The sequence below is a fragment of the Vespula vulgaris genome, chromosome 4, assembly GCF_905475345.1.
Source record: "Vespula vulgaris chromosome 4, iyVesVulg1.1, whole genome shotgun sequence".
Classification (NCBI taxonomy): Eukaryota; Metazoa; Arthropoda; class Insecta; order Hymenoptera; family Vespidae; genus Vespula; species Vespula vulgaris.
In genome coordinates this window covers 2,776,622-2,801,631 of record NC_066589.1, presented here as the reverse complement: position 1 = coordinate 2,801,631, position 25,010 = coordinate 2,776,622, and the positions used below count along the sequence as shown (strand labels likewise).

At 31.0% G+C, this 25,010-nt stretch overlaps 1 protein-coding gene and 1 long non-coding RNA gene across 6 annotated transcripts; one reads left to right on the top strand and one right to left on the bottom strand.

The window, feature by feature from the left end:
* The first annotated feature begins 68 nt into the window (after nucleotides 1–68).
* LOC127063389 (cyclic AMP response element-binding protein A) lies at nucleotides 69–24,724 on the top strand. 5 transcript variants are annotated; one of them, XM_050993131.1, is made up of 7 exons: nucleotides 69–1,485; nucleotides 4,268–4,495; nucleotides 19,351–19,690; nucleotides 20,154–20,479; nucleotides 20,860–21,129; nucleotides 21,210–21,353; nucleotides 21,437–24,724. In XM_050993131.1, exons 2-7 carry the CDS (start codon nucleotides 4,430–4,432, stop codon nucleotides 21,620–21,622), a joined length of 1,332 nt encoding a protein of 443 aa, XP_050849088.1. In that variant the 5' UTR covers nucleotides 69–1,485; nucleotides 4,268–4,429; the 3' UTR covers nucleotides 21,623–24,724. The 5 variants fall into 5 exon arrangements, with proteins under 5 accessions (XP_050849088.1, XP_050849085.1, XP_050849087.1 ...); XM_050993128.1 differs by having other exon boundaries at nucleotides 69–1,929; XM_050993130.1 differs by lacking the exon at nucleotides 69–1,485 and adding an exon at nucleotides 2,175–2,533.
* Nucleotides 3,185–5,264, bottom strand: LOC127063395 (uncharacterized). Its single transcript, XR_007781335.1, has 2 exons — nucleotides 5,150–5,264; nucleotides 3,185–4,630 (listed from the first exon to the last, which is right to left on the bottom strand). It is a non-coding gene; the product is annotated as an uncharacterized LOC127063395 (long non-coding RNA).
* Nucleotides 24,725–25,010: the final 286 nt, after the last annotated feature.

Here is a 25,010-nt window from a genome sequence, read left to right as displayed (position 1 = left end):
ATAACATATATATATATATATATATATATATATATATATATATATATATGTATACATACATACATACAACATATATATGTATGTCTAAAATAATTAAATCCTAGTAGGAAACATATTCTTCGTGATAAAATCTTCTTCAACAATGTAATCAGAAATTTTCAATTTATCCTATACATAGATTGTTATATAAGTTTTATTACTCACTTTAAAGATGTCCTATATATTTTCAAACCTGATCATAATCACATAAGATCTTGGATCACGGGAAAGTTGGGTTATAAAATGTATATGATGTAATCAATATTTCTTAGTGAATTTAGAAATATAATTAAAATTAAATTACATTGTAATACTCATTAAGGTTTTTACAAAATGTAGCCTCTTTTAAGAAATCGATATCTTTATCGCGATAAGAACGATAAGAGATTATCATTTACCAGATAACACGATACCTAAGGTAAACGTCTCGCAAGTTAATTACGAACACGGATGATTCAACATATTTTCGAGAGACTACACGATTTTCCCTTCTATAGATTTATTAGATTTTTTGATAGAATTCGAACGAATTGGATTAACATAGAGACTTTATAATATATATTTCTTTTTCTATAACAAATCTATTGATCATGTTAAAAAGTTACACATTTAAAAATTTCAAATTGATACGCCCGTATGAATGATACCCGCATAGTTAATAAACATGCAACATGTAATTACTAATACCCGCATTAAGATCGTCGAATTTTATTGTTACCAGCATAAAATATGTTTCACAAAGAAAGTGTATCGATCGCTTTTGTATTATAGATAAATGTGTCATCGGGAAATTACTTTCTAAAGCAAATAAGTTAATTGAACTGTTCGTAGTATCACGTGTGTTGGCATGTTTTAAATTTTCTTAAAAAAGACAAGAAAAACAAAAAAAGCATTACCAATCGATACTTTAACTAATATTTCTTATTACGTGAATTCGATAAAAACATATTTCCCGCGAATTTCGTTGCAGACAGCATCAGAAAAAAATGATAAAGGACTATTGCGATTGGCCGTTAGAAAAGTCAAAGATGAACGACGATTGGCTGGTAACACGTAAGTCGGCGCGTCATAGCGGGCATCTAACAGGTGGTCGTACGCGATTGGTCGATTAACTCGAACAGTAGTGCTGCGGTACAAGCAGCACGTGCGCGCGCTTAGAGGCGCATTCGCGGCGGCAAAGTACGTGGAGGCGGGTGCGTCCGTGTTCGCCCTTATCCTCTCACCCTCCTCACCGTTGTTCCTCTTTCTCGTTCATAGTAAGTTAGTCTATTGGCGTTACTCAGAACGGTGGTACGCCATCAGGGAACGAAAAACGCGTATCTTACTTCTCTGTCTATAGCTTTATGTCTATAGCTTTAGGCGTGTTAAGAGAAAATTGAGAAATAAAAGGAGAAGAAGGAAGAATAGGAAGATAAGGAGGAAGAGAAAGAGAAAGAGGAAGAGGAGGTAGAGGAGGAGGAGGAGAAGAAGAGAGAGAGAGAGAGAGAGAGAGAAATAGTAAGGAGGTTTCGCATCCAATTGGCGCCGTCTTTACCAGTTACAGAACGGTCATTCGCGGCGCGCTGATTCCAAGAGCGACGACGGATCGATCATATCTGTTTTCGCGCAACCTCTACGAGAATTCATCCGCGTCATCCGCTACCATCTCTCCTTCCCCTTCCTTTCCTTTCTCCCTACCCATTATTTTTTTCTTTTTCCTCTTTCTTTCGTCGCTTCCCCCTCTTCTCGGAAAAACAGACCGGCGCCTTCGTCCTTTCGATCGGTCTTTCCCGTCTTATCGTTCTTCTAACATTCCTCCCCGTGCGTTCGCGTCCCTCCATCTGGAGGATTCGTACTGTCTATTTAAAAAAAGGGAAGGTTCGCAAGAGGATACCTCGTGCGCGTATTTCGGTGAGTATTATACGTGCGACAGTTCAAAGAGCTTATTGAATTTTCTTTTATTGTTGAGATAAATCGGAAAGTATAGTGAAAGGTGTACCGTCTGGGTATTCTCTCTCGGGTTATTCCGCACGTGCCAGTGTGCGCGCGCGCACACCCGCGAAATCTCCGTATCCGAGTGAGTGAAAGAAAGAAAGAAACAGAGAGAAAGAGAGAGAGAGAGAGAGAGAGAGAGAGAGAGAGAGAGAGAGAGAGAGAGAGAGAGAGTAGCTTGTAGAGTACATATGTATGTACCATCTGGTGGTATCGTATCCGATGCGAATCTGCCCGTACCACCCTCTCGTATTACCTCCCACCTCCCACTCTCCCTTCTCTCTCAATCTCTCGTCAGAATCCAGTCACGAATTTAACGATATTTGAATCTTCTCGCGAGCACCATACTACGCACTAAATACATACACGCACATATGCGATGATATTACAAAGGACCATGATTTGAAACGCGATTATTGCTTTTGGAAAAAGAAGAATATACTTGTTTTGAGCGGCAACGAGATAATCTAGCGATGTTGATAACACGTAGTAATCCGTTATATTCCGGTACCAAGGTGTTACGGTAATATTTCTTATATTGTGTTGCTCTGATTTGTCAAAACATATACTGTACATATAGGTTCATATAGATTCATTTACACGTACGTTTTCTTTCACGTTAAATCTTAAGAGATTATTGAATGAGATCACGTATATTCTTTCTGGAAGGATCTTCACCGTTACAATCGAGAATAACTTGCAATCAGTTTCTCGTCGATATGCCAGGAACGAATCGTCTTCTATTGCGCATACACCTCGGTCACCGTCCACGATTCTCGCACGTTGACCTTTTTCTCTGCTACCAAACGGATGAACGCGCACCTCTGTCCATCGTGAGTGGTCCAACAAATCCCAAGCGTTATATTTTTTTTTTTAGAAGGTGGAGTGGAGGGTGGAGACATACAAACATTGATTGTTTACATCTAAATAAATATTCGCGAGAATTAGCTCGATCGTATTTTTTTTCTCGCTTACATTTTCTTTTTTTATCGTATTATTTTTACTGTATTTTTTCTTTCATCTTTTTATTCTTTTTGTTTTTCTTTTCTCTTTTCCTAATCTCTTTCGGTAAACATACATACGTATGTATAGTACGTATGAATGTATGTACATTCTAGTGAAGCGAACGAACGTGTTCTCACGTGGAACGAGCTTGTCATTCTTCAGTGATTATAATAAACGAGTTACATCGGGAGGAAATGTGCTCGCATCTCCGTTAAGCCAGATCGAAGAGGGAAAAAGATAAGATTATAGTATTTAACGTATCCTGACCGCAATACTTTTTAGATTTCTTAAGTTACTGATAGAGAAAGATAGGCATCGACGAAAACATCGAACTTTTTCTCGTTTCATCCCCATTTTTCTTCTTCCGTTCCTTTTTTCTTTTTTTTTTGTCGTTTTCTCACGCATAGTGATTGTTATTTTTGAATTATTATTAGCTTTCGAGCGATGATTATTTAACGGAGCAGCTTCTTTTTGCTTTTTTTTTTTTTTGAGAAAACAGAGAAAAAGGTATAATGAAAATCGTGATTTATTTATCATACAAGAGAGACTTTCGATGAGATTATGTACACCGTAAAATTCTGATTTTTCTACGCTCATGTTACGTTCTCCATTTTAAGACTGCCCCCATACTACCCCTTCCTCTATTTTTCTCTTCCATTTATTCTACGACGGATTGAAAAGGCATCGTGTCGTACTTAACCTATAAAAGACGGATCCATTGATCTCGTTACAACGCATTACGATTTGTTTCGACGCACTGCTTATTATTATGACATGCAACACAAAAACGTTCGAACAATAAAAATATATAAATAAAATTCATTTTCATGCCATTTTTAAGATTGTTATCTTGTCATGAAAGTATTACAACGTAAGTTGTTTGATATATTTGTCGGAAGTTTCTATAAATTTGAAGTAACGTAATAAATTATTTCTATGATATTTATGTCGTGCAATTATCAAAGATATATATTTATTTGATATTTTTTTTTTACATTCGACGATGATCGTGCAATCACCCTAGTTTATATTTTATTATAATCTCTTGATAGATCACAACGTAGCCGATAAGACGGATCTAGATAGAAATCTTTTCTTCTCTCTCTCTTTCTCTATCAATCTATCTATCTATCTTTATCTCTGTCTTTATCTTTAAGAAAGATATGTGACTTTGAAAGTTTTCTTCGTTTATTAGATTTTTATTGGATGTTTTACTTTGAATTATAATGCTTATTTCCTCGTTAATTTATAGATTCCGTTGGAAAGTATCGGTGTCCTTTCAAGGAGAATCACGATGCTCGTGGTTTGAAGTTATAAACGGCGTCAATGAGCATTCAAGTATGTACGATTGATTGAGGACAGTGAACACACCGGGAGATCGGAGAAAGATCAACGAATAGAAGAGACGGCCATCATGGAATTCTACGACGTGGGAAGCAGCGATCTCAGGGAGTTGTGGGAGTCTTACCTCACAGAACCAGTGAGTCTCTTGGCCTTTATATGCCATTTTTATTCCCCCGAAAGAACTACATCTCAGAAAGATAACATTAAACGCAAAACACGTTTTCTGCGATCATGACCGTAACGTTCTTTCGATTTCAATTTTATGTGCGATCTAAAATGACAGAAACAATATAAATGTCATATTGTGGTCTTTCGTTTGACAAGTTTTTTTTTTTCTTTCTTTTTGATTTTTATTTATTTTCTTTTTATTTATTTTAGACATATCATCGTGATTATTTTTAATAAAATTTTTATTTTTATTCTAAAAATCCTTATACATCCGTCACTTCTGGATTTATTTAAACTTTATTTTTCTTCTTAGAAAGCTATATTAGAAAATATATGATAAATTATCTTACGACAATTATAATATATTTTTCGTTATCGTTACGACCTTGGGTTTCGATCCATCATCTGAATTGATTCGAAGATCGAGAACAATACGATATTAATCGATTACCACCTATGTACATATATACATATGTACGTAAGTTCACATCAAAATGAACGTAACGATCTTTCAGTGTATCTGTGTGCGCGTGCGTGCGCGTATGTACGAGCTTAACGAAGTGTACCGAGAACGATAGCATTACTTTAAAATGTTTTACTTTTTATTCAGACAACAACTTACTTCTTACTTATAAATGTTAGAACGAACTGTATCTCGTCCGGTAGTGTACGGTAGTATTTCGTAGTAATGCGTAATTAACGAGCGTTTCCCTCGAACGTCCTAACAGTACTTTCGAGATATATGTACATTCATACATATTTACCACATTTGAAATTTTGTACGTAGTCGAAAGCGACAACGCACGGTTCTTACGACATTTCGTATTTTCCCGCCTTTTGAGGCGCACTTGGTGTATACTTTTATATTCCATCGTCTTTACATTATGTTTGACATATGTATGTACATTGTACATACTTAACTATTTATAGTCATTTATTTTTTTGATCATTATTAATTGTCCATTCATTGTGACCTAATACTAATATCTACATTTTCTTCTTTTCTTTCCTTTTTTCTTTTTTCTTTTCATCTCTACACTTTGCTGAAAAAATGCAATCGTTAAATATGTCATATAATGGTCTGACAAATTCGTTCTTTAATTATCTATAATATGATCATTAACAAGTAAATTTTATTTTTCTAACAGTAGAATAAATATTTTTTTTGCCGCTATATTGTCGTGTAATATTTTTTAAACGCTTCTATATTTTTTATTCGCTATTGGTAATAAATACTGAATTGATAAGGACGATTTTTCAGTGTCCTTTTTTTTATGTTTCTCCGAAGTGAGGAATTATCATCCTCGATAAACGTTGCGTAACAAAATTTTTTATCACAAATATAATTTTAATATATCTCGTATAGAGAAAGCAACGGAGAGAGAGAGAGAGAGAGAGAGAGGGAGCGAGTGGGAGGGCGAAGAAGGGAGGGAGGAAGAAAGAGAGAGGAAGAGAGGGAGAGAAAGAGGGAGAGGGGGAGAGAGAGAGGGGGAGAGAGAGAGGGGGGGGGGGGAGAATGAAAGCATGTGAGGTAGGTGTTCCTTTATACTTCATTTGATCTTTGTAAATATTATAAGATGAATATTCATACAAAAACGGATGACAAGGAGAAGGAAGGGATGGAAGAAATAATGACTTTATATAATATGTCGACACAGTCATGTTCAATGTTTAGAAGTGTACGGGCAGCCGATGGCGTTAGAACAACTTCGTACACCTGTATAAATAATTTCCTTCTTTCAATTAACCTTAGTCGGTTGGTGCTTTTCGTAAAGTCTGGACGAAACAGGCGAACTTTATTTATTTTTAGATGTACACGTGTAAATACATATTTAGATATCGAGAGAAACAGAGATGTATTAAATATGATATAAGAAGATAGAAATATTCGAGTAATCAAAAAAATGCATAATATTCTTAGAGTATTTCTCTTCAAGAAAAATTTTTTTCTTTAATTTTTTTTTAAATACGATATTCGTTTCCTTAAGACATTTCGGTTTATCTTCGAAATTTTCTAAATCTTCTATTAGCTATTACGAAATACACGAACACATATGTTTTCTATTTACTTTGATTCCTCTTCTATCTGTTTAGATTTTTATTATCAATAGCTAGACGTTGTTATCAATGTAGCCTTCTTACGTAATTTACGTTTGTTGATTATTGTTTGTATTACTGTTTCGTTAACAATCTTTTTCGAGAAGTTTTTATTAGTAGCACAATTCTTTTTTAATATTTATCACGTCATTTTCATTTCTAAAGGTTTTTCATTTTCTTTCTATTTTTATCTCTTTATAACTTTCTTTCTTTCTATCATGAGAGAATAATCTATATGAGAGAATAAACGCTATTATCGCTTTTGATTATAGTTAGTTAATACTTGATTAATAATATATCGCGACGTACAAGTAACGAGTAGAAGGAAGTTCATCATTGCATTATAATCGAAATTGAAAGCCGTTTGGCGTCTGCATACTAAATTATCGTGCGTCATCGTATTTGGGGAGTCAATTCCCTTCTTGAATAATTACGTCATCGACCGCTGAGGATTCGTTCTTATATCTCTATTTCTTTTTATGTCTCTCGCTGTTAAAGCGATGTCCGTATACATACATGAAAGCGAGAGAGAGAGAGAGAGAGAGAGAGAGAGAGAGAGAGAGAGAGAGAGAGAGAGAGAGAGAGAGAGAGAGAGAGAGAGAGAGAGAGAGAGTTTTTACACCCTATGATATATTACATACAAGTATATCTGGATTCGGAGACAATTTTTTGCGAACTAATGAATGAATCTAATTTATACAATTTCAAATTGTAATCTCGAGTATAGAGTTGCATAATATCAATTCGTAGTAATTTAACATATTTGTTATTTTCTGAAGTCATGTAAATGTGTCACTGATTACAAGAAGTATCAAAAGAAAATAATGTCGTAGATATTGTAGAAAAGTTTCTATTATTTCAGTTAATTTACAAATTATTCATTATAATTGATCGATCGAATTGAAGTAAGAAATTATTAAATAATTTATTAAGCAATTCGCCAAAATGTAAAAATTAATTTAACGAATTTATTACGGATATTATATCAGCAGATTTATATGAGTTCGTAGGTGGAAAAAGGCATAGATTTAATTGGTATCGATCGATACCGGATTCATGAAAAAATAATACGTAGGTTTAACTCTTTGATGAAAGCCGACTATCTGATTTAGCCGCCTCCGCACGACGATGCAAAGCAATTTACTTTCCTCTCTTTCTCTCTCGAGACAGATGTAAGCACTGACGTAAGCAGTAATGTCGATGACGATGTCCCATTACGTATCAAAGTGGAACATCTTTAAACACTTTTCTCACAAAATTTCAATTTTTGTCGTTCCACTTTCTTGTATATTTGTGTTAAAACAAATGATCATTGTTATAAAATTATCGGATATTAAGGAATGAATTAAAAAAGTATTTACACATTATTTAAAATCGAAAAATTTCGTATAAACTAAATAAATGAATTTTTAATAGGTATAGAGAAACTAGTTTGCTATATTACATCAATAATAATTGACAAATAATAATAATATAATTTCTTTGTAGCCGTTATAAAAAATAGTTTGATATCGAATACTTTTAATATATGCATTATATACATCTGATGCTCATGTGCATTTTTATAAAAAATATTATCAATACAACTGCAAAATCCGAGAATAACACTTGTTTAAAGATATTTAAAATCGCTATTACATTATAAAAAACAACATTTCCCGCATATATACGAAAATTCAGAGCTTGTTAAGTTTATAAAAGGTTCCAATCAGTTTTAGTTATTTTTAGCTATCGTGCGTTGTAGGTGTAACGAGTTTACAAAAATGCATTGCATTTTTTTTTGTTTTAGAAACTGTGAAATAATCCAAACAAGTCGTATATAATTCAAGAATTTCATTGAAAGTTTGTTCTTTCACTTAACCCTAACTTTAGAGTTTTATTCTCAGGAATTCCTAAGAGGAGCGAGAGAAGATTCCGTGGTGGAATAATGAAATCGGTTTAAAGACGACAATATCGTAGAAGAAGCGAAAGTAGGACGCTCGGAAAACTCACGGAAGAGATTTTTCACCTTTTCTTGAGAAGTTCGTTCAGCAGGTTGCGGTATTCAAGTACTTAGAAAATGGCGTTGTCGATAATCGGGCTCTTTCCCGTTGTTTATATCTCTTTCTTAAAGGACAATGAGATCTCCCCTTCGCACGGCATTAGAATATTTATCACAAGTAGATAACAAAAATTCTCATCCTGCTAGTCGTTGAATTTTAAGTGACCATCATTTTGATCTGTCTTTTTGGTGTTATGCCAAAAAAAAGGGATCCCTTTCCGAGTTCAAAACTTCCTGACCATTATCTATAGAATATTAATTTTGATGATGTCATTAATCTGTTTATCGAAACGATTTTTGATTAGTTGACATGGACATAATCAGTAGTTTAACTGATTGGAATATAATTTAAATAAAAACTTTTAAAAACAAGGTGAAAAAAGAAATGATATATTTTTATTTGTTACAACGAAAATATTTTTTCATCGATGTGAATGTAGATGATAATTTATTTTTTAGTTTGAAATAAAATAATACTTCCGGTTAACAGGTCAAAGAACAAGGTTACAATAAAATTTCGATTTCAATAAAGAAAACTAATGTCATTTTAGAGATTAAAGATTAGTTTTAGATAAGGTGCTAACTTGATTTGGATTTTATTACGTGGATTTGAAATTTTGTGAACTTCAGTAAATATGAGAAGAGAGAACACTACATTTATATTATATTATTATATATAATTATTTTTATTATATCATTATATATAATATAAACGTAGTTTGTATTACAATCGCATAACATGTAAAATAGTAATATACTCTAAACTACGTTTTATGTACATAATATCTATTTATATTATTTAGTTACATTTGTATTATATTACTTTATTTTGATTTTAATTGATTTGGATCAATTTAAAATTATTTTAAACAAAGTTTCCATATGGTAGAATTGAACATTATAGATATATTGTTATTACATATTATTTATTGTATATTACCAACACCGATACGTAACTATTGTGTTGGCAAAGAATATAAGCCTGTAATTTTCTATCTAATCTAATTAGGCTAAAGATAAAAGTCCGCGTAGTAGTTGTATATGTAGTTACGTCGGAATCATGTCGACTATGCGACTAACTTGCATGAGGATACTAAGAGGGGGTGGGTTGATGATTCTACGAGAACGTATCGGTTGGCTGAGTTCTGGCGCAAAACCGGAAGTACTTGCGAGTCGACTTGCTTGCCGGAAACATTGTGTTCAAAAAAGAGAAAGAAAAACTACGACAGAGCCTTCTGTAAAAATAAAATGGTCGCCCACGTAAATATGATAATACGGTGAAGAGTCTTTTTCAAGAAAGATAGAGAAAAAAAAAGAAAAATGATGCTGTTTAATGAATGGTTCTCAAATTGCAAGTAATTAAGTCAAGAAAGAGAGAGAGAGAGAGAGAGAGAAGGACGCTTGAGAGATTATGATTAATAGTGTCTGATGTTTATCTGGAAAAGTGTATTATCGTTACGACTATAGTTATTGAAAATTTATCGATTGCCTTTGTCGATGACCAGCTTACGTAATGCGAATTACGAAGATAAATAGATGAAGGGAATGAATAGAAGAAATAAATAAATACAAATTTCAATGACGTAATGAAATTTTGAAATTTGTTCTTCCTTTTCTTTTCTTTTTTGGTAAAATTAAATTTAATCTAAAAGATTTATTTGAAATGAAATATTTAACTTAATTAATTAAAAAACTTTAATTAAGAAAAATATGTTTAAATACGTACACATTTTTTTATCAGTTTAAATGTTATCATTGAATAGATTTTGAATGATCAATGAATGAGTAGCTTTTTAGTTCTTCGAAAGGAGAGAAAGAAAGATGATGTTGAATTTAACGAAGATAGGTCAAAGATCGAAGTTTATATGTTTCTGCTTATAAAATCACGATTGAGGAAGAATTGTTGTTGTTATGCGTCTTCTTTCTAGATTCTGTCACTTCCCATTTAGTTCATTTTTTGCTCTGCCTTTTCAACCAGCACCACTACCATCACCATCACCATCACTATCACCAACACCACTACCATCACCATCATCATCACTATTACCACCACCATCACTATTACCACCACCACTACCATCACTATCACCATCACCATCACTATCACCACCACCATTACTATCGTCGCAGTTATCATCGTTAGCTTCTTTTTTTTTCTTCTTCTTTTTCTCCTCTTATTCGAATCTACGAGCGACAAATTGGAAAGCATCGACGGAATTTGCAATGAGTTCACTGTACCGTGACCTTTGACGCCAATCTATTACATCTGTAACGTTCGGAGAACGAGCAACCATTTCTATCGAATAAAGTCACATATGATTTCACCGAACAGAAAGTCGAACGTATGGAGATTTAGATTTTTTCTCAAAAAAATGTACAGTAGGATATCTTATTTGAAGATTATATTTTTATACATGCATTACAAGTAACGATCTAGATTGTATATAAATTATTTCATTATTAGTAACCATTATAAAAATTTTTTTCTAAAATTCTTCTATTCATTTTATTCATTAGCATTTGAACTTTAATTATTAACAAACACACATGCATATAAATGAAAAAAAATCAAAGTTCATTCGATCGTTGTTGGAAATATCCAAAGAGTCTAAGGATCGTTAAACTACATGTCTATAAACTATTAAAATATGTGTAAGAGGTTGATATACTATAAAGATCATTTTAGTATTCCTATGGGGTCTATTGACCAATATATGGGTTAAGTTACAAAGAATAAAGGTGTAAAAAGAGTATAACGATTTCTGCTTGTATAAGGAATTCTGAAGGCGCGACAATAAAATACCATTAGGAGGAGGTTAGGCGTCGTAGAAAGACGGCTTCTTCCGGAAACGATGGCACCATCGATCGTTGTATATATTTGGCACCACAATATAGCTCTCCTTATGCAAGTTTTAATCGAACTCCTCGAAGAAAACTTTGTCCAGTTATTTTCCTAAGTCGATCTCACTGCGTCATTGTCGTTTCCTGGAAAAATTGCTGTTCTATTTTCGTGGTAGATAATACTTTTTTTTTTTGTTTATAAATTAGTCTTCTAAGGTTTTCATTAGCAAACAAATACCTTTATCTAATATTATATATTAATTATGAAACAATATATCACATTTGATTATAATGAATCATAATTTTAATGAGATTCTACTTTTTAAAAGAACTTTTTTTTACATAAATATAGTTGGAAAAGGAACTTTCAGTGAAATATTTTAGCTATAAGCATTAGAGAATTTAGTGAACTTTACAAAACTTTTATGTAACTGCAACGAGTAATTTTTTGCGAGGACAAATTGTTTGCGAGAAATGATAATCGTTTGGAACGAACGTAATTCTTATCGCTCTTGGTTTTATCCTCAAATAAGTTTTCACGAGTTTTTCTTTTCTTTATCTACGTAGCAACTTTGAGCTTGACCTCGATTGATAAGAGGAAACCAATTATTGAGTCAGCTCGGCCATACTGTCTGAAACTTTACAAAGAAATCTGTTCTATGACGAACTATACTCAAGCTATACAGTAGTATATTATTGTGAGGCGAAATACAAATAGAAGAAGTAATTGTGATTTGCCGCCACGTGATTCAAAGTTAAGCATTTATTTAATTATTTTACTTGAGTTTTTATCGGTAAGTTTTCTTTATTTTCTTTCAGTCATTCACCTGTTGAATGTAAAGATTCGAAACAAAAAAAGAAAAGATACAAAAAAATATTAACACTATACAATATAGATTTATAACTTCATAATATATATTTATAATATACATTTATAACTATAATATACATTTAATATAATATACATTTTAACTAGTATATTTTTTTAGTATATAGAAACTAGTATATTTTCCTCCATTAAGCATAATGTTATATTTAAAACAAAGCTGTAGTTATAGGAAAATCACAAACACACAAAGAGGTTTTGAATTTCGTATTATTAATATTTATCAATGTAGTGATGCATATTAGAACTTTATATGTAGAATATCCAACGTTCACTTATGTTAATTTAGATCGATAATTTCAAATTGATCTTTAGAGTGATTCTCAATTTAGAATTATGGAGTACATTATAAATTTAATGTTTTTATTTACTAGGGATATCGCTCTAAATTAGATACCTTATATTTGTTATCATAAAAAATATTTAACAAAATATAAGCAAGTATAAAAATTTTGATTAAAAAATATTTAATTATAATTTCATCTGGATTGAATAAATATAGTAAGAATTGTAGAGAAATTATAAACACAAAGATCAAGGATTTTATATTAATACAAATAATGTCACCTATAATTTATGATAAAAAATAGTAATAAATATTAAAGATAATATAGAACAACACTCTATTAATAACATTATTTATTATATTAATTTTTTTTTATTATATTAATTTACATATCGAATTTTTGTTAGATATTTTCATTCAGTGATAAAGATGCATGTTTGTTGTTTATACTTGTATCGTGTTTCTCAGTGATAAGAGATTTTATGTTCACACACACACATACATACATACACACACAATAAAGAAGATAGAGAGCATTTGTATTTTCAAATTACGTCGTATATGTGATAAAGCTTCGTTTTATTCGCTGAATATGTATTGATAAAGCGTGTTTCCATAATTCTCGATTGAGTTAGTAACCATTTTGGAGATTACAGTAAATGAAAAAAAAATTGCTCGAAATAGAAATATTAATTTTATTTGTAAATAAATTGTGCGTCAAAAAAAAGCCTAATTATCTTAAAAGATGTCAATGATTTTACATGTAAGTACTTCACTCTACTTGTTATCGATCAACCTGATCGCTGGTTAGTCGCTTATTAGTGACGTTCATTAGTCAGTAACATCCGTTAACGATTAATAAGTCGAGTCAGTATTTCCGTTTCTTAACGGTACAGTCTTCGTAGGAAATCAAGCAGGAAGATCGCTTGGCTCGTTTTTACGTGTCCTCGGAAACAAGCTTGTAATACTTTTACGAGTTGTGATTGGCCAGGGAATTTGCTGATCCGTTAAACTTCGTATATAGTAGATAGGTATATTGGGAAATAAAAGGAAAGGAATTATTAAATGATTCGTCGCTTGTAATTTTGTAATGCAACAAAAATTGAGGACGAATAATGTTAATGTTGCTTGGAAAATCTTGGCTTATTCAAATTCAATCGCCAGTTAAACATTTTACATTGATTCCTTTTGACTAAGCATGATCATAAAAGCGATACTTCATTTTGTATGTTTAGTAATCATATTTTAGTATTCTAGTCATCGTTCAAATATAATAAATGACCATATTCCCTTTACCATTGATCTTATCGTTAACAAATTTACAATTTCTTCATTTTTTGACTCTGATAATTCTATTTGAAATTGTGAACATAGGATTACGTTTATCTCCTATAATTATGTTTGATTATTACTCAAATAATTAAGTAGATTTGACGGTTAGGTCTTAATATATTAGAAAAGAAGAATTATTTGAAACTAAAGCAATCGTTAGATAATAGTATATATGTACATATGCATGAAATATCTTTTTTTCTTTTACATTTCAACATTTTTCTTAAAATTATTTTCACTTGTTCATTTTATTTCTTTTTAATTGTTAATTTAAGATCACAGGAAAAATTAAAAAAAGAAAATTATTGTTTATAGTATCATGTAAAAGCCGAAAAGGTCACAATTCTACTTGCATTAAGATCGATATCTTAGAAAACGACCTTCACCGATGGAATAGAATTCTAATGTAGAAAACTAAGGAAAGATCGATCGACTTCGTTATATAGGTTTCCTTGTGTTTCTTAATGTTCAGAGAAAAAGAAAGAGAGATAGATAGAGATAGAGATAGATAAATAGAGAGAGAGAGAGAGAGAGAGAGAGAGAGAGAGAGAGAGAGAGAGAGAGAGAGAATATATCTCACGTCCAAGAGAATGATTATACATTAAGAAGAAATCTAGTTTTGAAACGAGTTGTATGTATGTAGGAAAGAAAGAGAGAAAGAGAGATAGAGAGAGAGAGAGAGAAAGGTAGATAGATAGAGAGATAGAAAGATAAGTGAGAGAAAGACTTGTTGTCGTCCTCTCATCTAACCTGCAAGAAAGTAGACAAAGTGACGGTACTACGGTTTGGATGAGATTCTCGAGGCCGTTCACCTTTTTTCGTGACTTCGAGGCTGGTACTAGCAGGTAAAGTCTACGTTTTACCACACCACAGAAACATCATCACTTCTTCCCTTCTCTTTCTCTCTTTTTCTTCATCTCTCACTATTTTTCTTACGTTGATTATAACGGGCGACATGAAACTTTTTTCAAGATCTAATTATAAATGATAGAAATTGTAGATTTATTCGATAACGTAATGTTAATTGCTTATCGAAGGATTAGATAAAAAATTTCTTATTATTGATATTAAAGATTTTTTATTCAACTGGAAAATTATATTTGTTCATAATTTCTTAATAATTATGTCTATAACGTCATGTAATTTTGCTATGAAAGAAAATGAAAGAAAACTTAAAAAATAAAGGTATAGTGGTACATAGATATTTTGCAAAGTATTAGTTATATTTAATAGATATAGTTATAGTAATATAAATTGTACTGTAAATTTCACATTGTATGATTCTTTTTTAGATATGAAAAAATTCGGTCATAGACAATTAACTATCGATATTAATTTTTTTAATTTATTTGCATAAAAAAAGAAAGTCAGAAAAGAAAAATGATTTCTTTAATTGTCTCGTTACTCTGTCGGTAAAAAAGATGATCTACAACATCGTTAACATGTATTGCGATATCACTTTCGAAGAAGTCAATATTCGAAAATATGTTTATTTAGCGAAAGAGCTTGGTAGAAATTTACCGTTGCATTTGTATTTCTAATTTCATCGAAATGTTCTTTGCCAGAGATCGATGATGGCCATGACGAAGTCGTAATTGTATGCTAGGAAAGATTCCAATCGAAATGCCTTTCTATTACTTTTTCTCCATAGACTAACTTAATAGTTACAGCGTATAGATTTTTATTTTATAGGAAAAACGATCTTATCTATTCTCTTGCACTTTTTCATTTTAATCTATCAAATTTATTTCATTATTATTATTATTTTTAAAAGAAAAAGTTTGTATTTTTGTTAAATTTAAATCTATTGAATTATACGAATTTTGCAAGAGGAATCTTTTATTTTCGTATGAATAAATTCCATTTAAAGACTAATAATAAATAATGAAAAAGAGAATCTTCTGCTGGTAATCTATCTGCTGGTTAATCTGTCTGCTGAAAAGATGATTTGTTATTTTTGAACTTACGTTTACTCACATAAAAAAAAGATTTTAGAGGCGATGGAGTTAGTATGCAAAGTGCGAGGATGCAAATTCTTTCTTTTCTTCTTTGGTATAGGTACGAAGACGTACGTAAGTACTTACGTATAAAATGTGTCGCCATAGTAGTTTTTAACGGTATATTTAGGCCTGTAAGGAATCTTTATGAACACTTTATCGTCTGGTCATATATAATTATACATATATAACAGATTTTTTTTTGGATGCTCATAAAAGTGGGTTTCCATTTTTTATTTCATTATTTGCTATATTTTATTTTACAATTTGATAGTTAATTGTAATATCGTTTGTGTACTATTTATGTACTATAGAATATATTATAAAGTATTATAGATTATATATTGTATACATACAGTATACATATATTATTACATTATTATATATTATGTATTATATACTACAGGAATGTAAAAAGGTCATTTATTATTAAACGTTAATTAAATGGAAGGTTAAATTTGAATATAATATCTTATTACGTTGTATCGTATCATTATAACCGTAAAGTGTTGGACGGTAACGTGTTAAATTTAAGGAGGTAATGTCAGATATCACTGCTTTTATATCGTTTCCGGCGGAAATCAAAAGTAGAAGATAAGAAATAAGCATTTAGAAGCAATCAAGAAGAAGACCTGAATGACGAAAACGAGTGTAAAAGGAAAAAGTAATATAAAATTTAATTTTTTAAATATGGAATATATAAAAAGATAATTTATTAAGATGAGACGAAGCTGCTTTATCGGTACATTGAACAATTGACAATAATACAAAATTAATAGAATAAAACGTACATAATTATCTATCTAAAAAAAGAAAAAGAAAAAACATACAATATAGATGTAGATTCATTATCTATTGCTATATCTTTGTAATATAAAATTATTTGCAAATTATTTTTGAAACCAAGTTTCTTTATAGCAAAATTAATTGTTATTTTAATTATTATTTATTTTAAATGACCGACAATTTGTATTTTTTTATTTTTTAGGGGAGAGGGGGGAAATAATCGACAGGGAAACCAAATGATAAAATTGAAATAATGCAACATGAAAAATGATTGAATGTATGCAATGAAATACAAATAAAATTATTTATCGTATGAAATGAAGGATATATCAAAGAAAAAGAAGGAAAAAAAGAACATAGAGAGAGAGGGAAGTCGAGCGGAAAACGAAAAACAAAAACCTTACCGTGACCTTGGCATCTGGCCGGCTTCCGCATTGTTCGCGAATGCAGGAGCTCCATACGCGCGTTCTCGCGTTCATTCGTTCGTTCGTTCGTTCCTTCGTCCGCTTGTGCGAGCAAAGGTCTCTGCTCCGCGATCAGTGACACCGATTCTTGCTCGATCCACGCTCGATCCCACGATCCGTAACGAAATCGAAACGATTGGCTGAACAGGAGAAAAGAGAAGAAAAAAAATAAGGTTTTACCTGAGAACTTTGAATGTGCTCGAAATAAACGCACTTTTTTAAGTATTACTGATTATTGCTAATATTATATTTCACGAATAATTATTGCTAATTATTTTTACGTTACGTGCTGGTGATAATGAGAAGGAATTGTCGGTTTATGTCGACTAGTGAAAGAAACAACAATTTTTTTTTTCAAATTATTCAAAATGAAAGTTGTTTCCTAACTTCTTTTTTTCTTTTCTTTTTTTTTTATGTTCATCAGACGGAGATCGTGACTTTTATTAAAGAATCGTCAATTAAGATGATAAAGTAGTATTCGGCTAAGATTAATATTTTAGAAAATATTTTTTCCATTCAAAACAAACTTTGTTTTTTACGATTTCAATTATATAAAAGTCTCTGTATTATTAACATAAATAACGATTAAACATTATCACTGGAAACAGGTATATTTCAAGAAGAAAAAATCAAAATATATGAAATGTTTTTTTTTAAAAGAAACATAAAAAAAATTGTTGAAAAAAGCTAGAATAAAAAAAATGTCTGTTCCAAGCAAAAAGCTTTTTGTAATTAGAGACGTGAAAAAAGAAACTGTAAAATGTTTCATGAGAAGAAAAGAGTAGGAGAGAAAGAAGAAAAAAATATTGAGATGGGAGAAGCTTTGACCTTGGCAGGTAGTCGAGTTCCGCATTGCTTACTACTTGTGATGGCTAAGTTCCCCCTCCTTTCTTTCAAGAGAGTCTCCCAGTTAGTTCTACATCCTAAAGAAGAAGAAGAAAAAGAAGACGAAAAAGGTATCGCGTATCTTCGTAATGCTTCCGAAGTGCAGATGTCCTCTTTTCTCCTTCAGACTTGGTTATTGTCCGACCTTCAACTTGACCGGTCATCATAGTTGTCTCGTTTGTCAATGTTCTTCTTCTTCTTGCGGATATTTGACGTCGTAAACAGGTCGTATAATCTTAGGTCCTTGACATCTTGCTTTGAGTCTATCAACCATCGTCTATATCTTCGTCTATATCATTTTCCACGATTAAATGTTCTAAAAGTTATGTTCGAAACAGATATTATAGAAGTCTCTCTCTTTCTCTTTCTCTGTTTCTTTGATTCGTTCATTTCTATTCTCGATTTAGACTTTTCGGATAAATTTATCGATGAAAGAAGAGGAAATAGAGCCATGTGGAAAGCAATCGTCCGCATTTTGACAGGGCACTGACCTCAAAGTAGTGGGTTCATCGCTTTCCTGGTTTCTTTACCAATTTATCGATGGTCTTTCGTTAATAAAGTTAAAATAAATTTTTTTTTGATTGAATAAAGAAAAAATTATTTCTTCGAGATCTTTTTGTGAATGTAATAATAAAGAAAATATAATTTTAAAATATATGATAGAAGTTCAAGTAATAATCTATGGTTTAATAATAACACGGTCTTAAAATAACATTTATATAATATTTCGATTTAGATATCCTATCTCTTTTACCAGATAACAATTTATAATACAAATGATATCATCCTTTTACTTTTGGGCTTAGAATTCTATCGAAATAAAAGTATCGTCGCTAATTAAGAAGAAATGTTTTCATTGGTACATTAACAGTTAATTAATCTTCATAAATAATTCGTGAATTACAACATAATGAGACTATATTAGAATATTGTCTGGAATTGTAAAAAAGAAAGAAAACAAAAAGAGATGATTAAACTTAAAATCGAAAGTTATCAGTTTGCTGGATGGAATACTTCAAATATCAATCGATAAACGTTATCGGTATAATTTCCTATATGAAATAGCTTGATAAGGCCGATGTTATAAATGTTACGGCAACTGGTCACGTTGTTCGATTATATATTATGAGTGAGTCATTCTACACGTTGGTTATTTTTTCATTTTCAAAGTTCTTTCTATAATAAAATTTCCTTCTTTTTTTCTACAGGGACTTGGACAGGAGGTATCAATGACGTCGAGAGAAGAGGAATGGGGTAACGTTTTGTGCCTCAGGGACAAGTCATCCTTGAGTGTCGTTCTAAGAGATCGTTTGATGACAGATGCTGCGTTAGGTGGACCACGTCCTATAAAATCCGAACATAGTTATAGTTTATTGGCTTCCAGTCCTCCACCGAGTCCAGCAACTCCTGGTACCAATCCTTGTACACCGAAGAATTCTGTACCCTCCAGTAGTACGGCTGGTACATTGGCGGTCAACACCATTTCATCTATTGATTCAAATAATCTGGATCACAGCAAATCTCTAGATATCCGGCCGAGATTCGATGGTGAGGATCATTTATTATTTGTGTATTTATATTCAACTCGAAAAGCGTGAAATTATGGAAAGAATTTAAGAAACTTTTCCTCTGAGGATTTTATTTTAATCGAATCGTTTGTGATGAAAGTATTATATATACCATACATATTTATATAAATAAATATATATATATATGTATGTATGTATGTATGTATATATGTATGTATGCATGCATGCATGTATGTATTAGATTGTATGTAGAGTATATTTGAAATACAGACTTTATAAATATATAGCCGCAAAATAGAAATGTATAATAAGTATTTACGGACGTGTAGAGATAAATATATGTATGTATAATAAATATATAATATATATGAAATAATATAGCTAGGAATACATATTTACACATAGGTATAATACATATTTATATTGTTTTTTCTTATTGTATCGTGAATAGAATATAAACTTTGAGTGACTTTTAATTGCAGATATGGAAGACGAGTGCTTCCTAGCAATTTCAATGAATGCATCCCGAAACGAGGATCAATCGTTGCCGTTACCCCTTCAGACAACTTATACCTCGACCGTAATTTTGAAGAAACCTAATGTAGTACCTGAAGATAACGATTATTCCGAAATTAAGGGCGAACCGCTCAGTGCACCCGGTAGTCCTTGTACGCCTTGTCCTTCGTCGAGTACGACTATAGACGATAAAAGTACGATAACAATGGTATCGCCACAAAATCTACACTTTTCGAGGAATCAACTTGCACCTACGAGTGATAGCGAGGAAGACGACGAGGATTATTATCAGGTATATTAGTAATATTTTAATTTGTTTGATATATTCGTGTATTATTATTTTTAATAATAGAATATGTAATAACAATGAGTCAATTAAGTTTAGTATTTTAATTATCCGAATTAAATCAATATATATGTGTGTGTGTGTGTGTATTAATTTATTATAAAAAAATTCAATATATATAGAGTATAGGAATTCTATTCTCTAAAATATAATCATTATTAGATTATATTACATTATATTTTACATAGATATAATTTAATTATTTTAGATATCAATATTTGAATGTATTTATAAAATAAATCACTTTAATCTGCGTTTGATAGGAATATATTGTTTTCGTATTTACTTTATTTATATAATGTAAAAATGTTTCTATTATTTTTTAGAATATGGAAGTAGAAGAATATGATGTACCGTGTGAAGAATACGAAGGAAGTCGCACATCTAGACAAAGCTTACCTCCAACTCCACCCAGCAGTGCGAGTTCAGATAGCGAAGGTACAGCGTCTGCTTCTTGTTCACCTGAACGTCGAGATTCTCAAAATTCATCGCACTCTCAGAATATTAGAGGTCTTTTAACACCTAGACTCTATGTCACCAATGCAACACATACAACAAGGCAGCCCATTCACACACCTTTAATTTCCTGTCAACCAGTAAGATTCATTCAATTAAATATCGATTAATAACATTAAATATAAATGAATTGTATTATTTTGACATCGTGATATTGCAGAAAGGTTCCACCGGAGTTTTAACGTTGACGGAAGAAGAAAAACGAACTCTCATAGCTGAGGGTTATCCTGTACCTACCAAATTACCTCTAACGAAGCAGGAAGAGAAATCTTTGAAAAAAGTACGAAGAAAAATAAAGAATAAGGTATGATAACTTTTTATTTTATCGACGAAATTATTAAGGGATTATTATTTTATCTGTGTCTATATGTTTTTTACTTTTCTTAGATATCGGCACAAGAATCACGAAGAAAGAAAAAGGAATATATGGATGGTCTAGAGAGGCGAGTCACCATGTTGACAAACGAAAATTCTTCGTACAGGGATCGATTGACAGTATTGGAAGACACGAATCGTGAATTATTAAAAGAGTTGCAACGTCTTCAAGCACTTTTACAGCTCCAATCATCTTAGCTTTTTCTTGATGAGAAACAAGATTTTGCTAATTTGTTATCGCTGATTGGGAAAATGTAGTTCTTTTTCTTTCCAAGCAAGTTATCCTCTATCTTCTAATATAGGATTGAGATTAATATTTACGTTTAAATTTTAATTCCAATGAGAGAAAACATTAGAAGTAGTTAATGGCAGTTGATCGATAATCATCAATGTTGAAACTTAGTTGAAACTTAGAAGAACGACAAAAGTGACTGTTCGTTGGTTTTTTTTTTTGAGGATTTTGGTGTCGATGGAAAATTTAATATTTGGGATTGGTGCAATGTTGTTAGGCTCGTCAAGTCTTTCCTTCGAATTGTGAATAAATGATTGATGACCTCGTCATGATCGTAGTAAATACAACAGTTTCTCGAAAGCAAGTGCTGTTTCGAGTTCCTTGAGTTTCATTGTCTTCCTAAGATTATCGAGAATCGAGTTAAATCACGATGATCGAAGAGTATATTATAGATTACTATTGTGTCGTACCCTTTGAACAGAATATACGTGATCTAGCCAGCAGTGCCTTCGTATTCTTTTAAATGTTTTATTTTTCATTGTAATCGCAACAAATAGAGGGTGAGAAAAGATGAGGAAGAGGAGGAAAAAGAGAAAGAGAGAGGTGCAGACATCGTATACTTTAGTACAATTATATTTTTAAGACAACGTTTCCTTTTTTTAATCCATTCGTTGTAAGCATTCTGATCTTATGTTCGGCTTCCTAATGAGATACGAAAATCATACGACGTATGACGTATTTTTATTCGGTTATGAAACCGAACAAAAGCGAAATCGGATGCAATTGCCAAAGGATGGCGAGAATTCTTGAATTCGTCCAGATATTTAAGATCATATTTCAAACGAATACTAGCACTGCACTTTTGTGTATAAGTTAAGTCACTTGCACTTATGAAGAGAATACATTATGGTGTGCGTGTGTATATGTATATATATATATATATATATATATATATATATATATATACGGAGTATATATATTTAAGAAAAAATACGAAGAGAAAAATGTCAAGAAAAACGAAGATGGTAATCTTTGATTGAATGAATGAGCAAATGTATGAAAATTATAATAAATAAGTAATAATATAATTGAGGAGAAAAGAAAGAAAGAGAGAGCAAAAGAAGAAAATAATTGAAATAGTAACAAAATAATTAGCGTGAGATGCCCAACATATTTTACATATAATTTTTACAAGAAAGAGCCTTTATCTAAAATACAATGAACGTAATACGAAAATGAGAAAATATCGAAATATTACTCATTTTCATTTAAGATTTTGGTGCGAATGTTGTATAAACGAATCATTCCAAAAAGACTATGAAAAAAATATATATATATAAATTCGAGAGAGAATTTATGAATTATATACGTTAAAGTGTACAACAATCAAGTTACGAAAATAATTTCTAAGAGTTTATATAGAAAGATATTCGTTTATTCTATAAAACTCGAATATTTATACGAAAAGAATAATATATATACTTATATCAGTGCACATGCGAAGAGATTTTATACGAGAATTTACAAAAGAGGTGTAATTGCCTTAATGACAATTTCATATTCTATATAAAGATAATTTTCATAGTCCATAAAACTCGAAAATCGAACGTTTAACTTCAGAATGAAATATATTTATGGTATACATATTAAACTGACCTCAAACTATAAGCCAACAATGCGAGAAATAATCGTTGGCGATTTCTCTTATTTTCCATAATTTAGGCTGTAGTTTAGGCTAAGTAAATTGCACGCGTTTGTGCACATTAAGTATTGATTGCTGAAGCCGTGTAATCTGTGTGTGTGTGTAAATTATGATTGTACGGGATCGAAACCGTGCTTTCTATTTCAATTTTGTTACCAATATGTGTATTCATAATTATGGACTGGAATTATGTATTGTTCTTGTAATGTGAGAAAGAGAAAAGGAGAAAGAGAGAAAGAAAGAAAAAGAGAGAGTGTGTAAATTCATTGTCATTATCTAATTATCGTACAGGGACCAATCGAAACGGAAATCATTTCTTCTATAATTGCTTTTCCTTCATTTCCGTTCTTCGATACTGCCAAATAATAAACGAGTATGTTACGAGTATGTTACGGTCTGACGCTTTTAGAAATGATTATTCTTTTTACGTTCTCTCTCTTATTTTAGCACATTTCGTAAGATATTGAAATTCAGGGGACGAACTTTAGTTTTTTTCGCATCGATATCTCGTTATAAGATTTAAGCTGCATAATTGTGTATGTGAGTGAAGTTATTTCATCTACGAAAGATATTCCAATAATTTATCGCATAATATAAAATCAGCGTAGGTCAATGTGAGAGTCAATATGGTTGATCGATGATGTTATGCAAAAGAGAAACGATCATTTATATCGTTAATATAAATATTCGAGAGTATAGAAGAGATTAAATTTCTCTATAGAATGAGTCTGACCTAAAAGAAAGAGTTTTATCTGTAACAGAGTTTAATATATTCTATGATAAAGCTTTATATATATATATATGTTAAATATATATATATATATATATATATATATATATATATATATATATATATATATATATATTAATAAGTATACAAATGATATTTCTATTTAGAAAAGATTATATATATATATATATATATATATATATATATATATATATTGTGACGAAAGAGAGAGAGAAAGAGAGAGAGAGAGCTGTTGTTTGTTATTCTTCATTATTTTTCAAATACTATTTTACAATATTATAACTTATCGTCACTTCAAATTGGCGTGCGATTATCGCCAAAAGAAATAAGACAAGAGAATAAATTATGTGAGTCCCTTGTGTACTGCGTGCTCGATGTGTATGTATATTTATCTCAAAGTCCCTACGTACAATATATGTACGTCCTATTCGTCTTTGCGTTAAGCCTATTATATACATATATATATACATATATATATTTATATGTAAGAGCTTACGCGCCTAATGGTATATTATTTTGCCACGTGACAGAGTTAACACGTGGTACTCGTCAACTTCAAATGGATGTTGTTTGACAATAAGAAATAAATGAGTGTGTGATACACGATAATACGAATTACGCAGTTGTCGCTTTCATCATGGAACATCCTCTTTTTGATATCCTAACATAAGTTGAATTTTCAGTTTTATATTTATAGCTCTTGTATATTTTTTTGTCTATTTATTGTAATTATATTTTTTATTTAATCGAATACTTTTATCTAATATATCTATCATAATTTAATCATTTAATACTATTTGTAAACTTTTTTATGTATTATACCGTAACTTGATTGTTTGATTATTCTTGATTTTTTCCTTTTTAATACGAATTATACTCAGTAATATTATTTTTATCAATA

Bases quoted from the DNA above. Each gene is read 5' to 3' on its own strand.
- LOC127063389 (XM_050993131.1), top strand. From the start codon at position 4,430: ATGGAATTCTACGACGTGGGAAGCAGCGATCTCAGGGAGTTGTGGGAG. The intron at 4,496-19,350 runs GTGAGTCTCTTG...TTTTTTCTACAG, and splicing joins AGTCTTACCTCACAGAACCA to GGACTTGGACAGGAGGTATC. The intron at 21,130-21,209 runs GTAAGATTCATT...GTGATATTGCAG, and splicing joins CTTTAATTTCCTGTCAACCA to AAAGGTTCCACCGGAGTTTT.